The 21,040-nt window shown below is 34.9% G+C and overlaps 5 protein-coding genes across 5 annotated transcripts; 3 read left to right on the forward strand and 2 right to left on the reverse strand.

The window, feature by feature from the left end:
• The first annotated feature begins 2,115 nt into the window (after positions 1-2,115).
• LOC110738306 lies at positions 2,116-3,570 on the forward strand. The gene has a single exon (XM_021918670.1). It carries the CDS (start codon positions 2,116-2,118, stop codon positions 3,568-3,570), a length of 1,455 nt encoding a protein of 484 aa, XP_021774362.1.
• A 2,701-nt stretch (positions 3,571-6,271) lies between these two features.
• On the reverse strand, positions 6,272-10,602 carry LOC110738346 (protein trichome birefringence-like 38). The gene is made up of 5 exons (XM_021918717.1): positions 10,277-10,602; positions 9,766-9,937; positions 7,276-7,451; positions 6,906-7,064; positions 6,272-6,747 (listed from the first exon to the last, which is right to left on the reverse strand). Exons 1-5 carry the CDS (start codon positions 10,588-10,590, stop codon positions 6,456-6,458), a joined length of 1,113 nt encoding a protein of 370 aa, XP_021774409.1. The 5' UTR covers positions 10,591-10,602; the 3' UTR covers positions 6,272-6,455.
• A 3,980-nt stretch (positions 10,603-14,582) lies between these two features.
• Positions 14,583-15,660, forward strand: LOC110738307. The gene is made up of 2 exons (XM_021918671.1): positions 14,583-14,630; positions 15,370-15,660. The coding sequence occupies exons 1-2, from the start codon at positions 14,583-14,585 to the stop codon at positions 15,658-15,660; spliced, it is 339 nt and encodes a 112-aa protein (XP_021774363.1).
• A 66-nt stretch (positions 15,661-15,726) lies between these two features.
• On the forward strand, positions 15,727-16,956 carry LOC110738308 (protein FAR1-RELATED SEQUENCE 5-like). Its single transcript, XM_021918672.1, has 2 exons — positions 15,727-16,498; positions 16,751-16,956. Exons 1-2 carry the CDS (start codon positions 15,727-15,729, stop codon positions 16,954-16,956), a joined length of 978 nt encoding a protein of 325 aa, XP_021774364.1.
• A 1,038-nt stretch (positions 16,957-17,994) lies between these two features.
• Positions 17,995-19,609, reverse strand: LOC110738309 (protein MAIN-LIKE 1-like). Its single transcript, XM_021918673.1, has 2 exons — positions 18,569-19,609; positions 17,995-18,370 (listed from the first exon to the last, which is right to left on the reverse strand). Exons 1-2 carry the CDS (start codon positions 19,607-19,609, stop codon positions 18,257-18,259), a joined length of 1,155 nt encoding a protein of 384 aa, XP_021774365.1. The 3' UTR covers positions 17,995-18,256.
• Positions 19,610-21,040: the final 1,431 nt, after the last annotated feature.

Here is a 21,040-nt window from a genome sequence, read left to right on the forward strand (position 1 = left end):
GTGATGTGGCGTATTGAGGAATTTAATACGTGACATGGCGTAATAAAGGGTCTACGTGACACATAAACGTTCTTAGAAACGTCTTTTAATATATTAGTATAGATTTGTTTGAAGCAATTAAAATGACTTTAGATTATCAACTAATGTATGCCAAGCCTTAACATATACATTTTTAATATGTTAATATCTCTTTCTTTTCTCATTTCATCCTAAATCAAATGTTAATGAAAAAAATTTCACATCCTAAAACAATTTTGATTAATTTATTTTTTTTCATAAATTGTTTTAATAAAGTTTGATTTGATCTAGTATAATAGTTCTGGTCTGGTGTGGTATAATTTGATATATATGCTAGTTTGACAAAACTTTGATTGAGTCAAATTTGTATCATTGTGTAATTTCAAATATGTATTTTTCATAAGTTTTATTCATATGCAATTACAATTATTTAGCAATAGTAAACAAAAGCTAAAAGTCATAATCTGATCTGATACTAATGTTTTTGGTTGAATATGTGATTCTAAAAAAAAACTAAGTGCAATAATAATTTTTTGAAATAGGTTGAAGAGAATAAACCCATATAATTATATTCTTCCTTCAATTTTTTAACTATAAAAAAATATTTTTGAGGTAGATCATTAGTAGGTAGAAAGTTTCTAGAATTGAGAGAGTTAAGCACAAAGCAATTCCAAGGTAAGCCAATTGACAAATTAGCTTGCTATATCACATAGGATTTCAAGCTAACTCCCTTTATAGCTAATTCGTGCCTCAATGGTTAAGGTAAGAGCCACAAAGTGAGACAATTCTTGCTTAATTGGAAACCATGGCTAATAGAGTGTAGAGTGGAGACAATAAATATCTCCATCTATTGTACGTGAAGAGGAAGTATTAATGTAGTATTGTTATGCATTTGCAAATGCATAACAAATACTAAAATATTAAAAATCACATGGAAAATAGAGAAAGGAGGAAAAAGTAAGGTGAGTGATGAGACCACTTTTAATTGTACCACTAAAAGCTTATATAATATCATTGGTTATTTAGTATGCTTATATATTACCACTACAAACATATATACTGCCACTGAATATTCAATGGTACTATTTGATCACCCAATGGTACTATTATATTAATCACTCAATGGTACTATTCTAAAGTCATAATATACATTACGTGTAATTACGCCCTTACCCCTCGTTATGCAACTGTTTATGCATAACAATACTCCCTTAAACTCCCTCGTACGTGAAACACTTTTGACTTAAGCTAGGAAATACAAGTATTTCTCTATCCTTTAATTTAAAGGTTGCTCCAATTGACTTTTGATGATCTCCAAATGCCATTTTAACTATAGATATCTCTATTATCACAAGCATATATATTATTTAAGAAAAATTAATATACCACTTGTCATTTCTACAAAAAAAAAAAAAAAAAAAAAAAAAAAAAAAAACTTCTATATATATACATTGAGTCAAATCCTAGATACAACTTCACGTAATAATACTACTACCTCCGTTTATTTTTATGTGCAACTTTGAGTGATAATACGGTTCACGAGGCAAAAGATTGAAGAGTAAATATTAGGAGAAGTTAGTGGGTTTAATTAAAAAGCAAGGAGAGAGAAAGTGTGGACCACACTTTTTGTTTGTGGTGGGAAAGTTTGGCAGAAAAAACCAAAGCATAATTTCCCACCCAAAACCCACCGAAAATTTGGGGTGAAATTTTACTTTCCCCCTCCTTTTTTAAAAATTTCATACCAAAGTCAAATTTTCCCAAAAAATTTAGGAGGCTATAAATACAGCCATGCCCCCATTTAATGTCACCATTCATTCAAGCATTTAAGGAGGGAATAAATCATCCTCCATTGTCAGGCATTAATTACAATCAACATTGTTTAAAGGTGGGTGAAACATTCCACCAAAAACACAGTTTCATCCACAAAAGCTTATCAAATCCTAGGTTAGAATAATTACACACTAACTACTCCTTAAAACTTTACAAAAAACAGGGGTGCTCTGTTGTCCTTCATGCACAGGTGGGTGTAGTCTTCATCTTCAACCCACACAACTCAGCAGGGCCCTGACTTCATCCTCCCTGTGCTGGAAAAGAGGAATGGCAGAAATTGATGACTCTGTTTTTTTTGATATTGAACACATTCTCAATGAAGAAGAGCTAGCAGAGCTGTGGTTCGAGGAAGAAGAAGAAATGCAGGATGCAGGAATATGGGAGTACAACTCAGAAGATGAAATGCAGGATGGCAACCAAGAAGAACAGCAACAGCAGCCACAGACAGAAACTAATGTTCTCAACACACAAATGCAACAGCAAGGTCATGAAGGGACTGGTCTTGTATGCAGAAAACAATTAACTTTGCAGCAAAGAAGAAAGATTGTTGATGCAATTTTGCTGAAAATGAGCAATGGGACTTTACCAAGGGGTCACATGAAGCAATTAGCATCTGAATTTAATGTCCACAAATCAACAATCACAAGAATCTTTTCAGACATAAAAAAACAGCTGGCAACAGGGGACTTGATTGATGTCAGGACCAAAAAATTTGGCAAAACAGGGAGAAAGCCAATGGAGATTTCTGATGAAACTCTCCAGTCAGTCCCATTACATTTAAGGCAGACAGAAAGAAGCTATGCAGGAGCATTGAAGATCAGTCTAACTACAGTTCACAATTTGAAGAAAAGAGGCAGGCTAAGAACACACACATGCTGCAACAAACCATTGCTCACATCAGACCACAAGGTTGCCAGACTAAGATGGATTTTGTCACATATAAATCCAATTACAGGGAATGAGGACCCCACATTTGTTGACATGAGGAATGTCATACACTGTGATGAAAAGTGGTTCTACTTGAACCCTGACAAAAGGAGGTTCTACCTACTGCCATGTGAGGAGGATCCCTATATGGCAGTTCAGTCAAGAAGATTCAAACTAAAGGCAATGTTCATGGAAATCATAGGGAAGCCATTATATGGCATAAATGGGGAACTTTTACATGATGGAAAGTATGGCATCTTTCCATTCACTGTCCAGCAAGTAGCACAGAAAGCAAGCAAGAAAAGACCAAGAGGGACCATGGAAACCAAGGCACTCCAGAACATAAACAGAGAAGTAATCAGAGAGATGCTGCTAACAAAGGTTATTCCAGCAATCATATCAAAGTGGCCTGAAGGTCTGCCCAAGGATGTGGTCATCCAATGGGACAATGCAAGGCCACACCAAGTTCCTACAGATGATGAGTTTGTGGCAGCAACAACAGCTAATGGCTTTAACATTCAATTTGTTTTCCAGCCAGCACAGTCTCCTGATTTGAATGTCCTTGACTTAGGGCTATTTAGGTCTATACAATCATTGCAATATCAGTCTTTTCCTAGGGACTTAGAGGAGCTAATTCAAAAGGTCAAACAGTCTTATGACACTTTCAACCCTCATGTAAACAAGTACATCTGGGTTACATTGCAAAAGTGTATGATTAAGATACTCAAGGCAGAAGGTGGTAACAAGTACAAAATACCACATATGAACAAAAAAAAAGCTGGAAAACCTAGGTAGTCTTCCAGATTTGGTAGAGGTTCAGAAAGAGGATGTATTGGAGGCTGTGGAGTACCTAAACACCATGTTTAGGCCAGCAAATCAAGGCACTCAAGAAGACACAGAAGATTTGGAGGTGGATGCAGATTAGGGGAGTCTTTACAACAACCAGACAACACATGGACTGCCACACATAACCACTTATCATAGTAAGTTTTATTGGTTTTTTTTTTTCCCAAAAACATTTTGAGCAATCCAGTGGTTAGGTGTATTTTGTTGATTACAATTACCCAAACAAGTCAGGCAGTCTGAAGTATAGTCATTAGATTATCATACATATGGTCTTTTGTAAAGTTTTATGTACTAGTATTTTGTACCCACATTTTTAGTTGATTATGAATGACAAAGATAAACAATTTATGTGGGCACTAAATCCATCAGAGGGTTATAATGTTGAATACTACACATATGCACAAGGGTACCTCAACAACAACAACAACTTTCATGTTGATGGAGCAAATCACCTGTGCATATTGAAATTCATTGGAGTCCCTTCATCATGTGGATATGGGTAAGCTAAATAGCATATCAAAGTAGGGGACTCTTTAATAAACAAGAAACAGAAGGCAACATCATGGGACTCCTTTTAAGGGACTGACTAGGCAACAATGAACATGCACAAGACACCAGCCTCATCATTCATCAATCAAGTCCACACAGCCAGCAATAAAGACAACATGCAACCAGATGTATCAACACACACATGCAACCAGCAATAAATCTCCCAGATGTAACATAACCAACAACCCAACATTACACAGCAAACCCTAGTATCCAGCCTACATCAACACAAACATACAAATAAACCCTAACATTTAACATAATCAACAACCCAACAATAAACAACAACGAGTCAAAGTTACCCATAACAGCAAACCCTTAGCAGCCAGAGTAGATCAACACAACCAACACCCCATCATGAAACCACAACCAGTCAAACAATCCCGCAATAAACAGTGAAACCCTAGTTTCAGCCATAGATCCACCGGCACAAAAATTAGGACTCTTTTAAATTTTAAAAAATTTAAAAAAATTAGGAATAGGAATCGTTACGCAAAGTTCAGTGCTCAGCCTCCTCATCAGAGGACAGCACCACGAGGTCGGACTCCGGCAAATCAGGCAACCCGCGCAAACGCCTCATCGCCACCACCGCAGCCTTCCTCTTTCGCCAAAGCTTCGGAGGAGGCCTGGAAACCTTAGATCCGCGCTTGGGGGTGGGGGAGGGCGCAACACTGACCTCAAAATCGGACTCCAGATCTACATCTTTAACCTGAAAATCAATTTTTTTTTTGGCATGGGACTCGCCTTCACCCTCCTCTTTGTTCGTCTTCTCCCCCTCGTCGATATTTTTCAGGACTTCCCCCAAAGCTTTGAAAGTCGTCGAAGAACAGCAACTAGGGCCTTCCTCAGAGTTGTAAAGGCGGCGAGGAAAATCATTGCCCCTGTTGATGTCGTTAATGAGGGACTTGATGAACCGAGCCTCACTCTGTGAATCTGTGCCAATATAGGCGTCAACAAGTGGATCTAGGTCATGTAACGGAATTGTGAAGTCTGGATGCCTCTCGAAAGGGGAGGGAAAGGGGGAAGACATAATTGTGGGACTCTGAATTCTTCAGGAAAAGGGCGAACGAAACGAAGAAGACGAAGAACAGGAACCCTAGAACACGAAGAACAGGAAAACAAAGAAACTGATCTAGGGTTCTATAGAATTCTCTAGATCAGTTTAGAAAAGGTGGTTGGGAAGATGTAGAGTTGTGTCGGTTGGGGGGTAAATTGGAGGGAGTAATTAGGTTAGGTTAATTTAGGTGTGTTAAATTAAGTTAGGGTTTTGGATAATGAGGGGTAAAAGTAAGATGATTAAATTTTTTAAGTGGGGGTAATATAGTAAATTCAAGGGTTTTTATTTACCAAAAACAGAATGAAAAAGGAAAGTTGCACATAATAGTGAACGGACTAAAATGGCAAAAGTTGCACATAAAAATAAACGGAGGTAGTACATTACTTTGTATTTATTAATGAGAATCTAGGTTCAGAAAAGTTTAACCTAAAAAATTGCGGCAATGGATCAATTATAATCAAAAAAAGCTTACTAAAGTTGGATTAAAAGATCCCAAGAAGGATTTTGTTTTTGTAAGTACATGCGATGAAGTCTGAATTCTCACATGCAACTCGTGATTAACAGCGGTCAAGTAATTGTTTGGCGGTGAGAAGGTTTGTCATGAGCTACAATATGTGTGCCGTTTTATTATTGGTTTATTTTCATTCACATGACCTACATTAGCATAGTATATATGTACTCCTAATGGACATTGATTTATTATTACTCCGTATGATAGGATGCTACTTAGACTTATATACACACGATAACCCAAAACTGTAAAATATGATTACAAATTTTCAAGAAAAAAAACAAATTAAACCTACATAAAGAATATACAACAACTCATCATGTTATGTAATCGAAAACATTAAAATTTACTTTTTATTTATTATTTGTTTTACTCTATTACTCTAATTTTGGCACTAATTGTTTATGCACGAATTTAACCATTATATTATACAAGTTGATTTTTGTTTTTTTCTCTTTTTGAAGAAAAGACTATTCAAGTTGATATAAATTAAGAAATTTTACGTTAATAAAGAAAATTTTAATGCCTTAAAAATTGTACAATCATATTATGCGCTATGGGCTAATAAAAATATAGATCGAAGTACATCTCTATTAGTTTTTTGTCACAAACTTTTCATAAATAAATTTTTATTTAACAAGCTACATGAACATAAATTTTCAAATTCAAAATTCGATCATTTACATAAACATCTAACTAATAATCAATTAATCAACATTACATGATAAGAGTTGTATAGAGAAGTTGATTCCAAGTATCAGGAAGACCGGCTATACACCAATGATTGCAATCCATTCCATGGAAACCATTATAAGGACCGGGATGCCCATCCTTTCTTAGTTGTGAGAGAAGTGTGATATCAAGTAGATAAACGGGTTTCGATATGGTGCTTAGTACTTGCTTCACCACGTCTAATGCGGGCGGGGCTCTAGTCGGGTACGTGGATCCTTTCACGGGCCTTATCTCCTTGGAGCAGTCCTTCGCTCTTGTTGCATTCCATTCCTTCCCGCTGATTTCACCAAGATTGCAAAGAAATAATTAGCATATTATAAATGACTCGAATTTTATAAAATGTAGGGACGAAGAGAGTAATATATATTTGAACAGAAGGAGTAATCATATCACTACAAAAAAAAAAAAAAAAAAAAAAAATTTGTATATGCTTACTCATAGTGGAGAGGATTGGTTCCTTGGAAGAAAACTTTTGTTTTTTTGGGATCAATTTCGGAATCAACCCATTTTGCCCATGTCATTAATGCTTTTCTAAATGCGACTGTACGATCCATATCCTTTTGTATTACTGACCCATCTTGAATATAATCCCACCTACAAAATTTGAGTATCAAACAAATCTATTAATACTGAAACACACAATTACTTACACTGACCCACTCATCGAATGTATACACCTAGTGATTTTGTATAGACATGTTGTCTAATAAATAATATCATATATAGTTAAGCTCAAACTTGAAAATAAATACTTTGATATATATTTCAATAATTAATTAGAAATATATAAGTATATGGTACGTACGATTGTTTCGCGCCCCTTATATTCCACCAAAGCCAGGTATTGAAAACCAAAACATCCATCTCTTTCCAAATTTTGCCGTTCTTAATCGAATTAAGCTTCATAACGCGTCCTTGTTGCTCTTTCTCTATGTCAACCAAGTATAAAGAAGAATACATTGTCACAGTGACATTATAATCCTGCAAATTAATGAGGTAGAAAAAAATTATAACAAAAATATGGCAAGGTGACTTTAGGGTATAATTACAATTTATTATCGTTTTGATCGAGTTACAATGCTTAATACTAATCATTGCATAGCAGTTTAGTATTAATTACGACAATGTAAGATGAATTCATGTATACTTGCATGTCAAATGATATATGAACAAAAAATTGTGTGTAACATACGTTAGTGAAACAATTATCAAAAACTATTCTAAACATCCAATTATGCCAAAAAAAAAAAACTCATTCATATAGTGGTTTATTTTCAAGTATCAACAGAACAATTGTATTCCATACTTTAAACGATAATACTATATTCATTAGATCGAATCAATTACCATATCCTATCTCTTCTCGTATATTAAGATGGACTGACTAAGATAACCCTGTGCCTTAGTCTGAGCTCGAGACAATTGGTGCTAGGCTCGTCTATATCATAATCTCAATCATTCAAGTGATCATATCAAATATAATCAATTACAATAAGCTTGCTTAAATAACCTTGAAAATATAATATTAAGAGAACTTTGTAGCCAAGTAAGTAATGCATTTGCATGTGCATGTTTAAGAATATGTTGCAATACATAATACACCTAACGGTTCAATCATGGACAAGACAACTTTAGTACAAAGCAACTTGATATTAATTAACATAACACAATATTCTTATAAAGATCAAGTCGTTGTTTTTTCTCTTATATTCATGAAGATTCACACCACAATCACAAGTAACCCTTTTAAAGGGTGATAAAATATTACTAATATCAATACTAACTCCAATTTGTCTGTTGTCTTGAAATTACAGCAATCTTATTATTTTATCTGTTGTCTTTAATATTACAACAATTTGAATAACTTTGATATCATGTTTAGATGATAATATATAAAAGATCGACTTAATATTATTGTACGTTTAACTATATAATTAGATCTACTTGTACTTCATTTCCATCAGTATATAACCATATTTGCATTTATTGGGGCTTGCCCCTCTCTTGCACCCCAAAAAAAAAAAACCATATTTGCATTTATTTTGTAATTTACATATGAAATTTTAGGATAATATTCTTTCATGCAAGTATACAAAAAGAAATTATAACAAAAACAAAATTAAAACAATCTTCATTTAAATATATGGAATTATATATTAATTAGGAATGGCAAATTGTTTGACAAAAGTCTATACTAAGAAATTATTTTATTCAATCACACATTATTCAAAGAAAATTATATATCCGGATTTGAAGAAAGTAATAACAATATAAATTACATGCGTAAATTATTCATCGTCGGTCCAGCGCATAGAAATGCATCCAATTGTACGTGGCATTAATAATTTATGTGTTTTCCATGCATTATACAAATTGATGAGATCGGAAACTTGATATTGTGAATAAATTGTTTAATTTATAGAGTAAACCATTTTACATAATTTTTTATGATGCTTATATATTCGATCAAGTAATAAACAAGTTAATTTGACATTTGTCATGTGTAGGTGATAATCATCGGATTAACTTGATTTACTAATGTGTTACGTTTGGGTGAAATTTAATCATCCAAGACTATTTTTAATTATTAATTAGTTTATCATGACCATAAGTGAAATCATAAGTTGATTAAACAATTTTAGTTTGTTGATGAAACTAAGATAATTTGGGGATGTAGGTGTCGTAATGTCTGCCAATTTTGATTTTAGGACTAGGGTATGATTAAAGTTTTTTATTTGTTCTCAATTAATAATTATGATTTTCAAAGGTTAATATTATGAGTTTGGGTTATAAGATCGTCAATCAATAGTTGTCTCGATAATGAAAGCATAAAAGCAAATGATGATGTCAATGTGATGTCAGCATGGTTTATGCGCATCGTCATCTACCCAAAGATATACTTGTATTTTAAAGAGGTGAGACAACCTAATGCAAGATTTCCTATCCTCTTAAAATACATTTATAACATTTATAACGAGTTTTAAGTTAAAAAAAGGATCGATGAAAGTTGCAAAGAAAGATCAATTAGTGAATGATTGCTAAAACCTAAAGTCCTAAACATAAATGGGATGAATTATACCGTATGGGTGATATATATATATATATAGGACAGATCAAGTGGCTGGTACTCGTACATGAGTATCACTTACTGACTCAGTCCATCACTCGCTTCATTGTATTCCATATTTAACCCGTCTTTTTAAATCCAATGATTGAATCTATTTGTGTAAATTATCTAATGATCATTAATTGCATGCATAATAAACAATTGTTTTTGTTTATAAGTGAATATTACCTGGTAAAACCATGATTTCATGCCACCAGTTGATGGATGTGTGATTTTGGAGTTTGGAATAGCTGCATGAAGCAGGCAAATTAAGGACTGATAATAATTAAGACTTAGTGAATCCCCAATAAACATTATCTTCTTTCCTCTCATCCTCCTTAGAAAATCCACCCCATCAAACCTGCAAATTAAATTTATCATACAAAATAAAATTACAATTATATATAACTCTATCATGTATATTGTAAAGAAAAATGTATATATATAAACTTATACATGCTCTTTTCATAGTTAATTGAAACTTATAATCTTATAAGTGAAACTTTTTTTTTTTAACTATAACTATTATGTTTTTTAAAGGTTAAGATGAAAGACCTTACTGAACCATAACTACTATGTTACATAGCACCTATTATATCCAAAACCTATTGAAAAAATAAATTGTACGTAAAGTAACATAGCACCTAAAACACCAAAAAATGAACAAAAACACTAGTATAATTCTAAGCTAATCACAAACCTTGGAATATCGCAATCATCTGGCTGCCACCGGTACTTGAGATAATTTGTATCTGTGCGACCGTACTTCAGGCAGTCGAATTCTTTGCGAATGTCGGGGCATTGCGAGGAATCATACATAGGATATGAAGCGTCCCGTACCCAATGACCTTTGAAGATATTGCATTGGTTTAGTTGAAGACGCTTTCGTTGTTCAGGAAGATGGTTTGCTTGACTTAAGCTAACTAAGCATGAAGATATGGCTAAGGTTATAACAATAAAGAGGTGCAAAATATTATTGCTTAGTTTTCCATTGCCCATTTTTAGAGAGAGCATATATGCATGTGATGTTTATTGTATGTATGTATTGCTAATAACATGCATATTTATATTTATATACCACCTTAGAAAAGAGCTAATTAACATGTTCATCAATAATTTATCATGCACAACTTGTATGTTAATTTATCGAGGTTTGAAGTTTCCTTTAGTTTATTTTTAAATTGTTGATTATTATTTGATATAGAATATTCAAATGTCAAATGTGCAGATAGTTACTTCCCTAGAAACATAGTATACATATCTTAGATTATTATGATGTTCTTCCAATTTAGAGGAATCTGAGTATGAGTAAGATGAGCAACCGCACAAGGCCTCTGAAAATAGGAGCAAAAATTTGATATTTTAATTATTATCATCATCTACAAAGAAGAAAAATAAGAATTAATGGTTTAATTTTTGGGATTTGTGATAATCCTACTATTCCAATTCTAATCTTCGTTTTTATCATAAAATAGTTAATTTAGTAAAGTTTTGTTGTTAATAAAATCATGTCTATCATTAAAAAAAATTAAAAAAAATAAATAAAAAAAATAAATAAATAAAAAAATAAATTGAATTAAGGGTCCAATTTAGTAGCACAAGGTAACTATATCATTATTGGCAATTTTAGCTACACCTCTGTAATGCATTTTTAGGGGGTGTTGTATTCACTTGAGAGAATCTAACTAAACTTATCTGAACTTATTAGATCTTATTACCTTATTAGTTGTAATTTGAATGGGATAACGCTTATCAGGACTTATTTTCTTAAACTAAACTTAATCATTAAACCTGAAATTAGCGAAAATTAAGTGAACAAAACAAGTCTTAAAGTAACTTATGTAGTTATATATTAATAATAATTCTTACATAAAACACAATACATTTTACTAGGGAAAAACTTAATTTTTATTAATCTAAATCTTATAACAAATAATAATGAAATTAAATTAAAATTACAAGTATCGATTATATTGAATTATGTATGAGCAAATGAAAGAGATGAGATTAATGAAATAATATTATTGAGAATATAATTCTAGATCTATGAATTAAGTTTTAGCTTAAAAAAAGTATTGCAATATTTAAGTTAATTTTAACTTAGATAGTATCGCAATATTTTAATATATTGAATACTTTGCTCATTAAGTTTAACTTTTACCACTACTAAAATAAAATGATACAGCTTATGCATTAGTAAACTTTATATATGAGCAAATGAAAGAGACTAGATTAACAAAAAGAAATTAACTTAATTATATTGCAATACTTTTCTTTCTTTCTTTTTTTTTTTATTTTTTTTATTTTTATTTTTATTTTTATTTGGTGTTCAATACTTTTCTAAGTTAACACTACTTAATTAATTACAATTTCTATTAATCTTAATCTCATTATTTAATTTATTTCATTTTTTTGGAAAGAATAACTTAGTTTATTTCTCTATGGTCTTAAATAATGAAAACGATAATATATAGTTGACTAAAACTTCTATTCTTTCATATTATTTCCCAATACGTTTAATAATTCAATAAGGGGCAATTATCGAAACAAAGCCAACCGTAGTTGATGAATGTAGTTACTTAAAATAAACTAAAAAAATCAATGAAGCTAGATAACATTTGAATGCACGATATTGTTTGAAATGCGAAAGTCACAAAGTATTATCTTGTCCGAATGTAATCACATGCAACACATGATTAACAGCTACTAATAATAATATAAAGCTACATCATTGGGGCCTTTTATTGTTTTGTTTTTTTTTTTTTTTTTTTTTTTTGTTTTTTTTTTTTTTTTGCAATGTACTCATATAGTCATATAATCATGTAGTCATATAATCATGTTTCTTTTTTCAGATAATTTTGCTTAGCCGTTAGCCCTAGGTGAATGGTATAATATTTTGTTACTAAGGCTAAATTTTGCAGACAAAACATAAGGAAACTCAAATGCCCAAGAAACTTTTACGTGGGAAATTTCTTGCATCTAAGTAGGACAAAGAAAAACCACCACTACTCGGGATGTTTAATTTGACTCCATAATATAATAGGGTAACTACCTATTACAAGTTAGAGACTACAAAAATTATCTGAATATTGAAAATTTAAAGGTTAATATTCATATAATAAATGGAGTTTAGACCAGTTTGCATGGACTGATCAAACCAGACCGATATCAGTCCATAAAATTGGACTGGTTTTAGTGATGTTTTCAATAATTTAAAATTTAAAATATTCATATATAATGTTTTGTTAAAAAAAATTCTAAGAAAAATGATTATTTAATGTCGTCTATTTTGAATGTAATCACTTTTCTTAAAAAAAAAATATATACTAGTACTCTCTTTGTCCCAGAATATTGACAAATTAAACTTAGCACAGATGTCGATGCACTCATTTGACCCTATATTAACATAAGTAAACATTAATGAAGATTATAAAAAAAAATATATACATACATACATACGTAACATACATATATATATATATACATATACATATACACATATATATATATATATATATATATATATATATATATATATATATATGTGTGTGTGTGTGTATATATCAATACCTATCTAACAACATATTTAATGATATAATATGTTGTTATTATGTTAATAAAATACTAGGAGTATAGTCAAAGCTAATTTGTGAATAGTAAAAAAAAATCTCGGTTATTCTAGGACAGAGGGGGAATATACGTACATATTAAAGGGAAAGTTAAAACATTAAAGAGATTTTTATTCATAACTTTAGATAAACCTGGCAAATGGGTCGTTCGGGTCGGGTCAATTAGCGTTCGGGTCGGGTCAGGTCATTTCGGGTTTCGGGTATGACTCAGGTCAGATACGACATCGGGTCGAGTCAATTCAATTCGGGTCAGGTATGTTCGGGTCAGACCATTTTTAGGTTGAGTATGTTCGAGTCGGGTCAAAATCAAGTTGGGTCATGTTCAGGTTGTTTCATTTCTGGATCAAGTTCAAATCAATAATTTTATATTTTGTTATTGTTATAATAAGAATTATCAATTCGGTTTATAAGGTTGGCTACGGTTGAATATGAACAATTTGAGTTGTTTATGACAACCGACATTTTTAGTTTAATTATAAGATAATTTTAGTCGGGACATTTCGAGTAGTTCAGGTCAATTTCGGGTATTGGGTTTGTTCGGGTCAAATAATTCGGGTCAGGTCAACTCCGGGTTAGGTATGTTCGGGTGTTAGGTTAGGATCGGGTCAACTCCATTTTCAAGTCGGGTATGGGTCAGGTTAGGTCAATATCGGGTGTTGGGTCATTTTTTGGTCGATGCTTTTGGGTTAATTTGGGTCATGAGTTGGGTCAGGATTGTCAAATCTAACTTTAGATGAAGTCCAATCCGGTCCAAAATCGATTTTAAGATGCTTCAAACCGGATTAAACAGAACTGAAGATGAGAAATGTAATTTCTTGACATGAAGACCGGACCGGGGTCGATCCGACACTTTTTTTTTATTTTTTATTTTTAGTTTTTGATCTTTTCGCTTCTACCGTGTTACGCTACACTCCTCTTAATGTTATGCTAGTTACTAAAGCATCAATAGTAACCGACTTAGATAATGCCAGTTACTAATTTTATGACATTAATAATCGACATAATAAATGTAAGTTACTAACATGTGATTTATCATTGTTTGAAGTCTTATTAGTAACTGACTAAATAAATGCCAATTACAAATAAAGACTTTGACCAAATATATACTGAACTGCTATTCGTCGTTCGCAAATTACAGGGTGACGTTCACATTTTTAATTGAAATAACATTTTTGCCCTTGTGGGTATTTTATCTATTTAAGGGTCCACCATGGGTAACTTTAGTTACCGACAACATTAAAAACATTACCGAGCCCACCACTTGTGTTAAAAAAATCCCGAGCTTTAAAAATTCCCGGTTCCACCATTGTACGGTAATCCCATGGAATTTAAAAATCCCGGGGCAGAAAAGGAAAGTGTACGGAGTGGTGTTTTACGATGGACGACGAAAACGTTCACACGCCGGAGGGTTCGTCGGAAGAATCTGTAAGTATTTCGGAATTTTTTTTTTTGTAAATAGGACATCCGCCCTTTTTTTCCGGAAGTCTGGGGGGATCCGCCCAAAATTTTCGGATGTCCCCCATTACATCCGGAAATTTCATCCGGATGTGTACATCCGCCTGAAATTTCCGGGTGTAATGGGGAGATCCGGAAATTTTGGGCGGATCCCCACCCAGACTTCAAAAAATAAAGGGCGGATGTCCTTTTTTTTGTTTTTTTTTTTTTACGTAATTGTTATTTTTTTTTTTTATTATTATTATTATTATTATTATTATTATTATGGTTATTAATATTAGTTTTGTTAATTTTGTAAATTTTTGTTATGATTATGATTATTATTAATATTATTACTACTATTATTATTACTATTGTTGTTATTATTATTATATTAGTTATTATTTGTTAATGTTACGTAGTTATTGTTGTTATTATTATTAGTATTATTATTGTTATTGTTATTATTATTGTTATTGTTATTGTTTATTGTTATTGTTATTGTTATTGTTATTGTTATTGTTATTGTTATTGTTATTGTTATTGTTATTGTTATTGTTATTGTTATTGTTATTATTATTATTACTATTAATACTATTAATATTATTATTGTTATTATTGTTATTTTTATTATTATTATGATTATTTGTATTATTATTTTTATTATTATTGTTAAATTTAAAATACTAATCCTTGCGTGTTTTATTTGTTTGTGTTGTTATTTTGATAGAATTCGGAGGTTGAAGACGACGGTGACGTTGTGAATTACAGTGCACATTTTGTGACAGACACGGTTTTTCTAACGTTTGACGATGCAGTTACATGGGCGGATGCTGTTGCAATAAATTTGGGATTTATTTTGGTGAAATCGTCTTTCAACAAACAGAGGGATGGTCGACCAGTTCGATATTTAAGATGTGACCGGGGACGCAGGAGTAAGCCGAGAGATCTTGAGAACGCAATTCGGAAGGACACCAAAACCAAGGGCATTGGTTGTCCTTTCTACATCAAGATATGTTAAGAGTTTGTCACCAATACTTGGTTTATCCGGGCGAAAGATGATGTAACTGGAACCCACAACCATCCAATGATTGCGTATCTAGAGGGTCATCGTAAAATTAGTGGGTTGAGCCCGAATGCGAAGCAGGTTGTGCGTGACATGATGAAGTCTAATGTTGCACCGCGTAACATCATGGCGACTATTGCGGAGCAATTTCCTGCTGATCATCCAAACATCAGACACATCTACAACTGCCGGAATGACTTCAGAGAGGAGATGTCTGATAGGAGAGGAGTTGTTCAGCAATTTCTACATTTGGCGAGACAGAGTCAGTATGTTTACTGGGTCATGTCCGATGATGAAGGCGTTTTACAGCACGCCTTTATGGCGCATCCAGTCATGGTAGACATCCTACGGACGTACCCCTATGTGATCGGTATGGATTCCACTTACAAGACTAACCGATACGGGATGCCGTTCTTTGAGATAGTTAGTGTGACACCGACAAATCAGAATTTTCTTATCGCTTACGTGTTCATGCGCAACGAGAGCACAGCAAGCTATCGATGGGTTTTGCAGAGGTTGAGAGACGTGATTGGGTATGATAAGGAGCCGTCGGTTTTCTTGACAGACCGTGAGCTTGGGCTATGTGCTGCATTGAGGGAAGTGTTTCCAGGAACCTCGCACTTACTTTGTCGATGGCACATTAACAAAGATGTGGAGGCTCGGGTCACTGCTATGTTCAAAAGCAAGAAAATCGGTGCGTCTTTCAAAAACGGAAAATGGAAACGTATCATGGACGCTGCAACCGAGGAAGATTATGAGGCCGCTATAGAAAACATGAAAGATAAGTGGGCAAGTTTTCCAGCAGTGATACAATATGTAGAGAACACATGGCTTTGTCATAAAACGAAGTTTGTGACATTTTGGACAAACCAAGTTCTACATTATGGCAACACCAGCACTTGCAGAGTTGAGAGCCAACATTCGGCCGTGAAGATGTGATTTGATTCCTCGAAAGGTTTGGTGTTTGCTTATTGTACTTCATGTATGTACTTTTATTTAGGAATTTCAGTTACAAATCATAACGATTTTTCTTTGTAATGTGCAGGTTCTTTGGATACCGTATGGGCTCGAGTTCATAGCCACATTGGTAATCAAATCATCGCAATTCGTAATGGTTTGGAGGCTTCTAGGTCGAAGATAGGTCAAAAGTACCGACAGTTGCCACTGTCACGTATAAACGGGAAGGTGTCCCAACATTGTTTAAAGGTTCTCGATGAGGAGACAAGGAGGATGAGGGAGCTGAGTTATTAAGTGCACGAACGATGTGGATGTGCAATGCGTGTGACCCACGGGTTGCCCTGTGCATGCCAGATACATGATTCGCTAGCTGCTAGGACAGGATTGTACATAAGGCAAATTCACCCGTTTTGGAGGACCTTGGTTATTGGTTCTGGAGATGTTGGGACGGTGCCTGGAAATGACTCGACCGAGGATGCCGCACATTTTCGTTCTCTGATGGAGGAGGTAATCGGTAGTGATCCTGCTGTTCTTCGAAACGTGTCTCGCATCATTGAAGAGGAGTTGCATACGGATCATTCTGATCTCAGAGAGCCTGCTGTAAACCACCGGGTTCGTGGTCGACCAAGAAACAATGATACAAGACGTGATCGTTCTTATTTTGAACATGTAAAACGCCAACACACTGAACGCGGCACACGACAAACAGGTACGATTGAGTGTTGTATTTTTCACATAAATCAGTGTTCACTAAACTATTAACTGAAACCTACATTTGTGCAGGAGATGTAAACGACATTAGCTAAAGTCGTTATTGACACTCGCTTCCAGGGCCGATGTTGCCTTACATCACAGGATGGAAGGAGTTCATTGGCGATGGGAACTGTGGGTTTCGTTGTGTGGCCGAGTTCTTCTTCGATGATCAAGGCCGATGGTATGACGCTCGAGAGACATAGCGATTGAGGTCCTCGGTTATCGAGCCCTATATGAGAGGATTTATGGGCTTGGAAGACTTGAGATCAATGTGCAGTGTATTCGATGGGACAGTGGGGCGGTTGATTCCCGTCATTGGATGGTTGCAATAAAAGATTTATTTCCTATTGCGACTTGGTTCAACGCAGCGGTTATTATTCTTGGTGTAGCCCAAACACCAACTTGCTACTACCCATGCCTCACGATATTGCCGTTGCGGGCAAGAAGGGGGGTCACAGCACCAGAGCGAGAGTTTGTCATCGCTACAGTTGGAGGCTCACATTTTATTTGTATTGAACTTGCACCAGATTCGCCACTTCCCCCGATTGCAGGTTGGTGGACCGAGCACACGACCCAAGTGTTGACGGTTGGGATCAGCGTTACGAAGCTAGAAGGAACATGTGGGATGCCTTAATTAGATAGTGAACATGTTGTTGTACTTTCATTTATGTTAAACAGTTGTCGTTATGTAATTTGCATCGAATTGAACTTAATTAAACAAAATTTCTACAAAACCACCAAAACAGTTGTTCAATACTTAAAGTACATGACGAATAAATAGTACATAAACGAAATGCGTACAAGGGAAATAAAAATAAAAAACAGCAAGTTCACAACCCCATCATCGCCCTCCAATCAGCTCGTAGCGCCTCAGCCATTGCTTTCTTGTATCACGCGATAGGCTCGGATACTCCTCCAGGGTCCTGTTGATGACCTCCATAGACCGACCCATCCACTTCAATAAAAAACAACATATTAAATAAATCACAAGTTTTTTTTTTAAAAAAAACAACATATTAAAAACAACATATTAAAAAAACAACATATTAAAAAAACAACATATTAAAAACAACATATTAAAAAAACAACATATTAAAAACAACTTATTAAAATAACAACTTATTAAATTATACCAAAAAATACAACTACTTACGTAATCCGTGTTAGTTCTCTCTGGCAGTGTGCGACTCTCATGTGATGACGCAACTGGAGAAACACGTGGATGAGAAAATCGGTACAGCCACTGCATGTAACCAGGACCGACCGTAGGAGCACCACCACCAAGTCTGCTGAGGGCACCTACCACGACACTAAAAGACATACCAGGGACAAACCGAGTCCACATCACAGATGTCATCTCTGGCGGAAAGTCAACCCGATACATCTTCAAGTTCGTCGGTCTCTTAGCCTTCTCAGGCCTGATAATGGCTGGTGGAATGCCCTGGACGTATCCAAGTTGCCAAACCACTCGATCAGGCATGTATGGCTCAATGATGCTACGATACTGGATGCAGCCAATGAAAAGAGTAGCAGGCACGCGTCGTGCTGGATCAACTCCGTACGGTAGCCAGTTAACTTCATTGTCAGTCAAATGATCCAACCTAGCCCGAAAAGCGAGAAGGCGCTCCATGCTCTTGTTAGGGCACCCCGATCCAACATCCCAGGCGGACGCACGAGGAATAGCAAGCTCTCTAGTCAAGGTCCGCTGCTGAGGCCGGAAACACGGAAAGTACTCGTAGATCCACGCCTGCAGAAGCGTAAGGCAGCCAGCGATAGAATCAGCATCTCTTCGTGATGCTGTACCCAACTGCCGGTACATGTATGCTAGCACAGCAGAACCCCAAGAGTACTCACTAATCTGAACATCCTCAACAAACAGCTCGTTGAGGAAGGAAAGATGAGTACGGTTTCCACTCTTGTCCAAAAACAAACAACCGCCGAGTACTAACCACAGGTACGCCCTGTAATGGAAACTGAAGGGCCTCTGCACCTCCAAGGTCGACTCCACTATCCTCTCAGTCAGGACCCCACTAATCTGCCATACGGTTTTGGTACCGCACTTCTCATTCAGCTCTTCCTCAGTCATATCCAAGGCAATCGAGCACGTGTCCCGTAAAACGTCCGTGCTAGGAGTAGTGGAAACCATGGAACCGTCGACACGAAGCCCTAGAATATGATACACATCATGCAGCATGATCGTGATCTCCCCAAAAGGCATGTGAAACGTGTTCGTGTCTGGCTGCCATCTCTCAACAAAGCAGAAATTAAGGGCCAGTCAAATCGCCGGAACATGATCCCGGGTAAATGAGATAGACCACTGCCATCAATCGGTTCCAGGTGCTCCTGCGGAAGACGAGCGCGCCAGTTAACCAATTCAGAACACAAATGTGTCCTGCTCAAACACCGCAGCACGTTTCGCTCCTGCCCACCCCATATGTAGGCAGACACGTGACCCCCAAAACTAGGAATAACGGTACCATCCTCAGGCCCACCTGGCATCGGCTCCTGCACCACCAATGACTCTGACGAGCTGGTAAAAGCTTAACCTGGTTCACTACTACTAACATATCTCCCATGGTCACCCCTATACACAGTACGGTAATCCTGAGGGTCGTACTGTGCATCTCCAGCAGATTGACTTCCTCGATCTTCATCCTCATCGTCTGATGAAGGCACTCCAGTAGACGAATACATGGGGGCGCTCCCCTGTGACTGGTGCTCCCCCGACCAAGCACCAGCAGTCCCATACTGCTGCTCATGCTGAAACGGTGCATGTGAAGGTCCTGCACCACCTAACTCCCTCCTAATAGACGCATTTAAACGTCTTGATCTTGCATGACGAGGACCAGAACCCTCAATCTGCATTAAATAAATAAGTACAGAATCATATTTCAATAATAATTCATAGTTAAAAAAATCAAATCAAAACTATAATAAATCAAATCAAATAAACAATAATAACAACATTACTAATAATAACAATAATATTATTCTTACAATACTAATACACTACTAACAATAACAACACACTAACACACTACAAATAATTTCAACACAATAACAGACCAAATCAAAACTATAATTAACCACAAATTGCCAAAATTAAAACGCAACAACGACAACCCAATAAAAAAAACAATTACAATAACAATAACAACAATTTAAGTAAACAACCATAATACATAACAACAACAGCAGCAAAAACCAATACAAACCAAACCAAATTTACATAACAATAACAATACATAGCAACAACAAACTTATTAAAATAAAATCAAGAATTATTGCTAAACTATAATTATTGTTAAACTAAATCAACAAAATTACATAACAATAACTATTGCAAAACTAAATCAAGAAAAAAAATTATTTTAATGCCACAAATGAAGGACACAAATATTTTCAAATTCAAACATGCACCAAATCAACAAAATCGAGGACAAAAAAAAAACATAAATTAAAAAACAAAGGAAAAACAGAAAACAAAAAAAATAGGGGGAAAAACAGAAAAACACAAAAACCAAAAAAAAAAAAATGGGAAAAATAGAAAAAAAAAAAAAACCTGGAAACAGCACTTTCGCCCAGAAAATCCGGAAGTCCAGGGGTACTTCCGGAAATTTCAGGC

The sequence above is a fragment of the Chenopodium quinoa genome, unplaced genomic scaffold (genome assembly GCF_001683475.1).
Source record: "Chenopodium quinoa cultivar QQ74 unplaced genomic scaffold, ASM168347v1, whole genome shotgun sequence".
Lineage (NCBI taxonomy): Eukaryota > Viridiplantae > Streptophyta > Magnoliopsida > Caryophyllales > Amaranthaceae > Chenopodium > Chenopodium quinoa.

Bases quoted from the DNA above. Each gene is read 5' to 3' on its own strand.
- LOC110738306 (XM_021918670.1), top strand. From the start codon at position 2,116: ATGGCAGAAATTGATGACTCTGTTTTTTTTGATATTGAACACATTCTC.
- LOC110738346 (XM_021918717.1), bottom strand. From the start codon at position 10,590: ATGCTCTCTCTAAAAATGGGCAATGGAAAACTAAGCAATAATATTTTG. The intron at 7,452-9,765 runs GTAATATTCACT...ATTAATTTGCAG, and splicing joins TGAAATCATGGTTTTACCAG to GATTATAATGTCACTGTGAC. The intron at 6,748-6,905 runs GTAAGCATATAC...TGGTGAAATCAG, and splicing joins ACCAATCCTCTCCACTATGA to CGGGAAGGAATGGAATGCAA.
- LOC110738307 (XM_021918671.1), top strand. From the start codon at position 14,583: ATGGACGACGAAAACGTTCACACGCCGGAGGGTTCGTCGGAAGAATCT. The intron at 14,631-15,369 runs GTAAGTATTTCG...TTATTTTGATAG, and splicing joins AGGGTTCGTCGGAAGAATCT to AATTCGGAGGTTGAAGACGA.
- LOC110738308 (XM_021918672.1), top strand. From the start codon at position 15,727: ATGATTGCGTATCTAGAGGGTCATCGTAAAATTAGTGGGTTGAGCCCG. The intron at 16,499-16,750 runs GTTTTCCAGCAG...TGTAATGTGCAG, and splicing joins CATGAAAGATAAGTGGGCAA to GTTCTTTGGATACCGTATGG.
- LOC110738309 (XM_021918673.1), bottom strand. From the start codon at position 19,609: ATGCTGCATGATGTGTATCATATTCTAGGGCTTCGTGTCGACGGTTCC. The intron at 18,371-18,568 runs GTAAGTAGTTGT...TTTTTATTGAAG, and splicing joins AGAGAACTAACACGGATTAC to TGGATGGGTCGGTCTATGGA.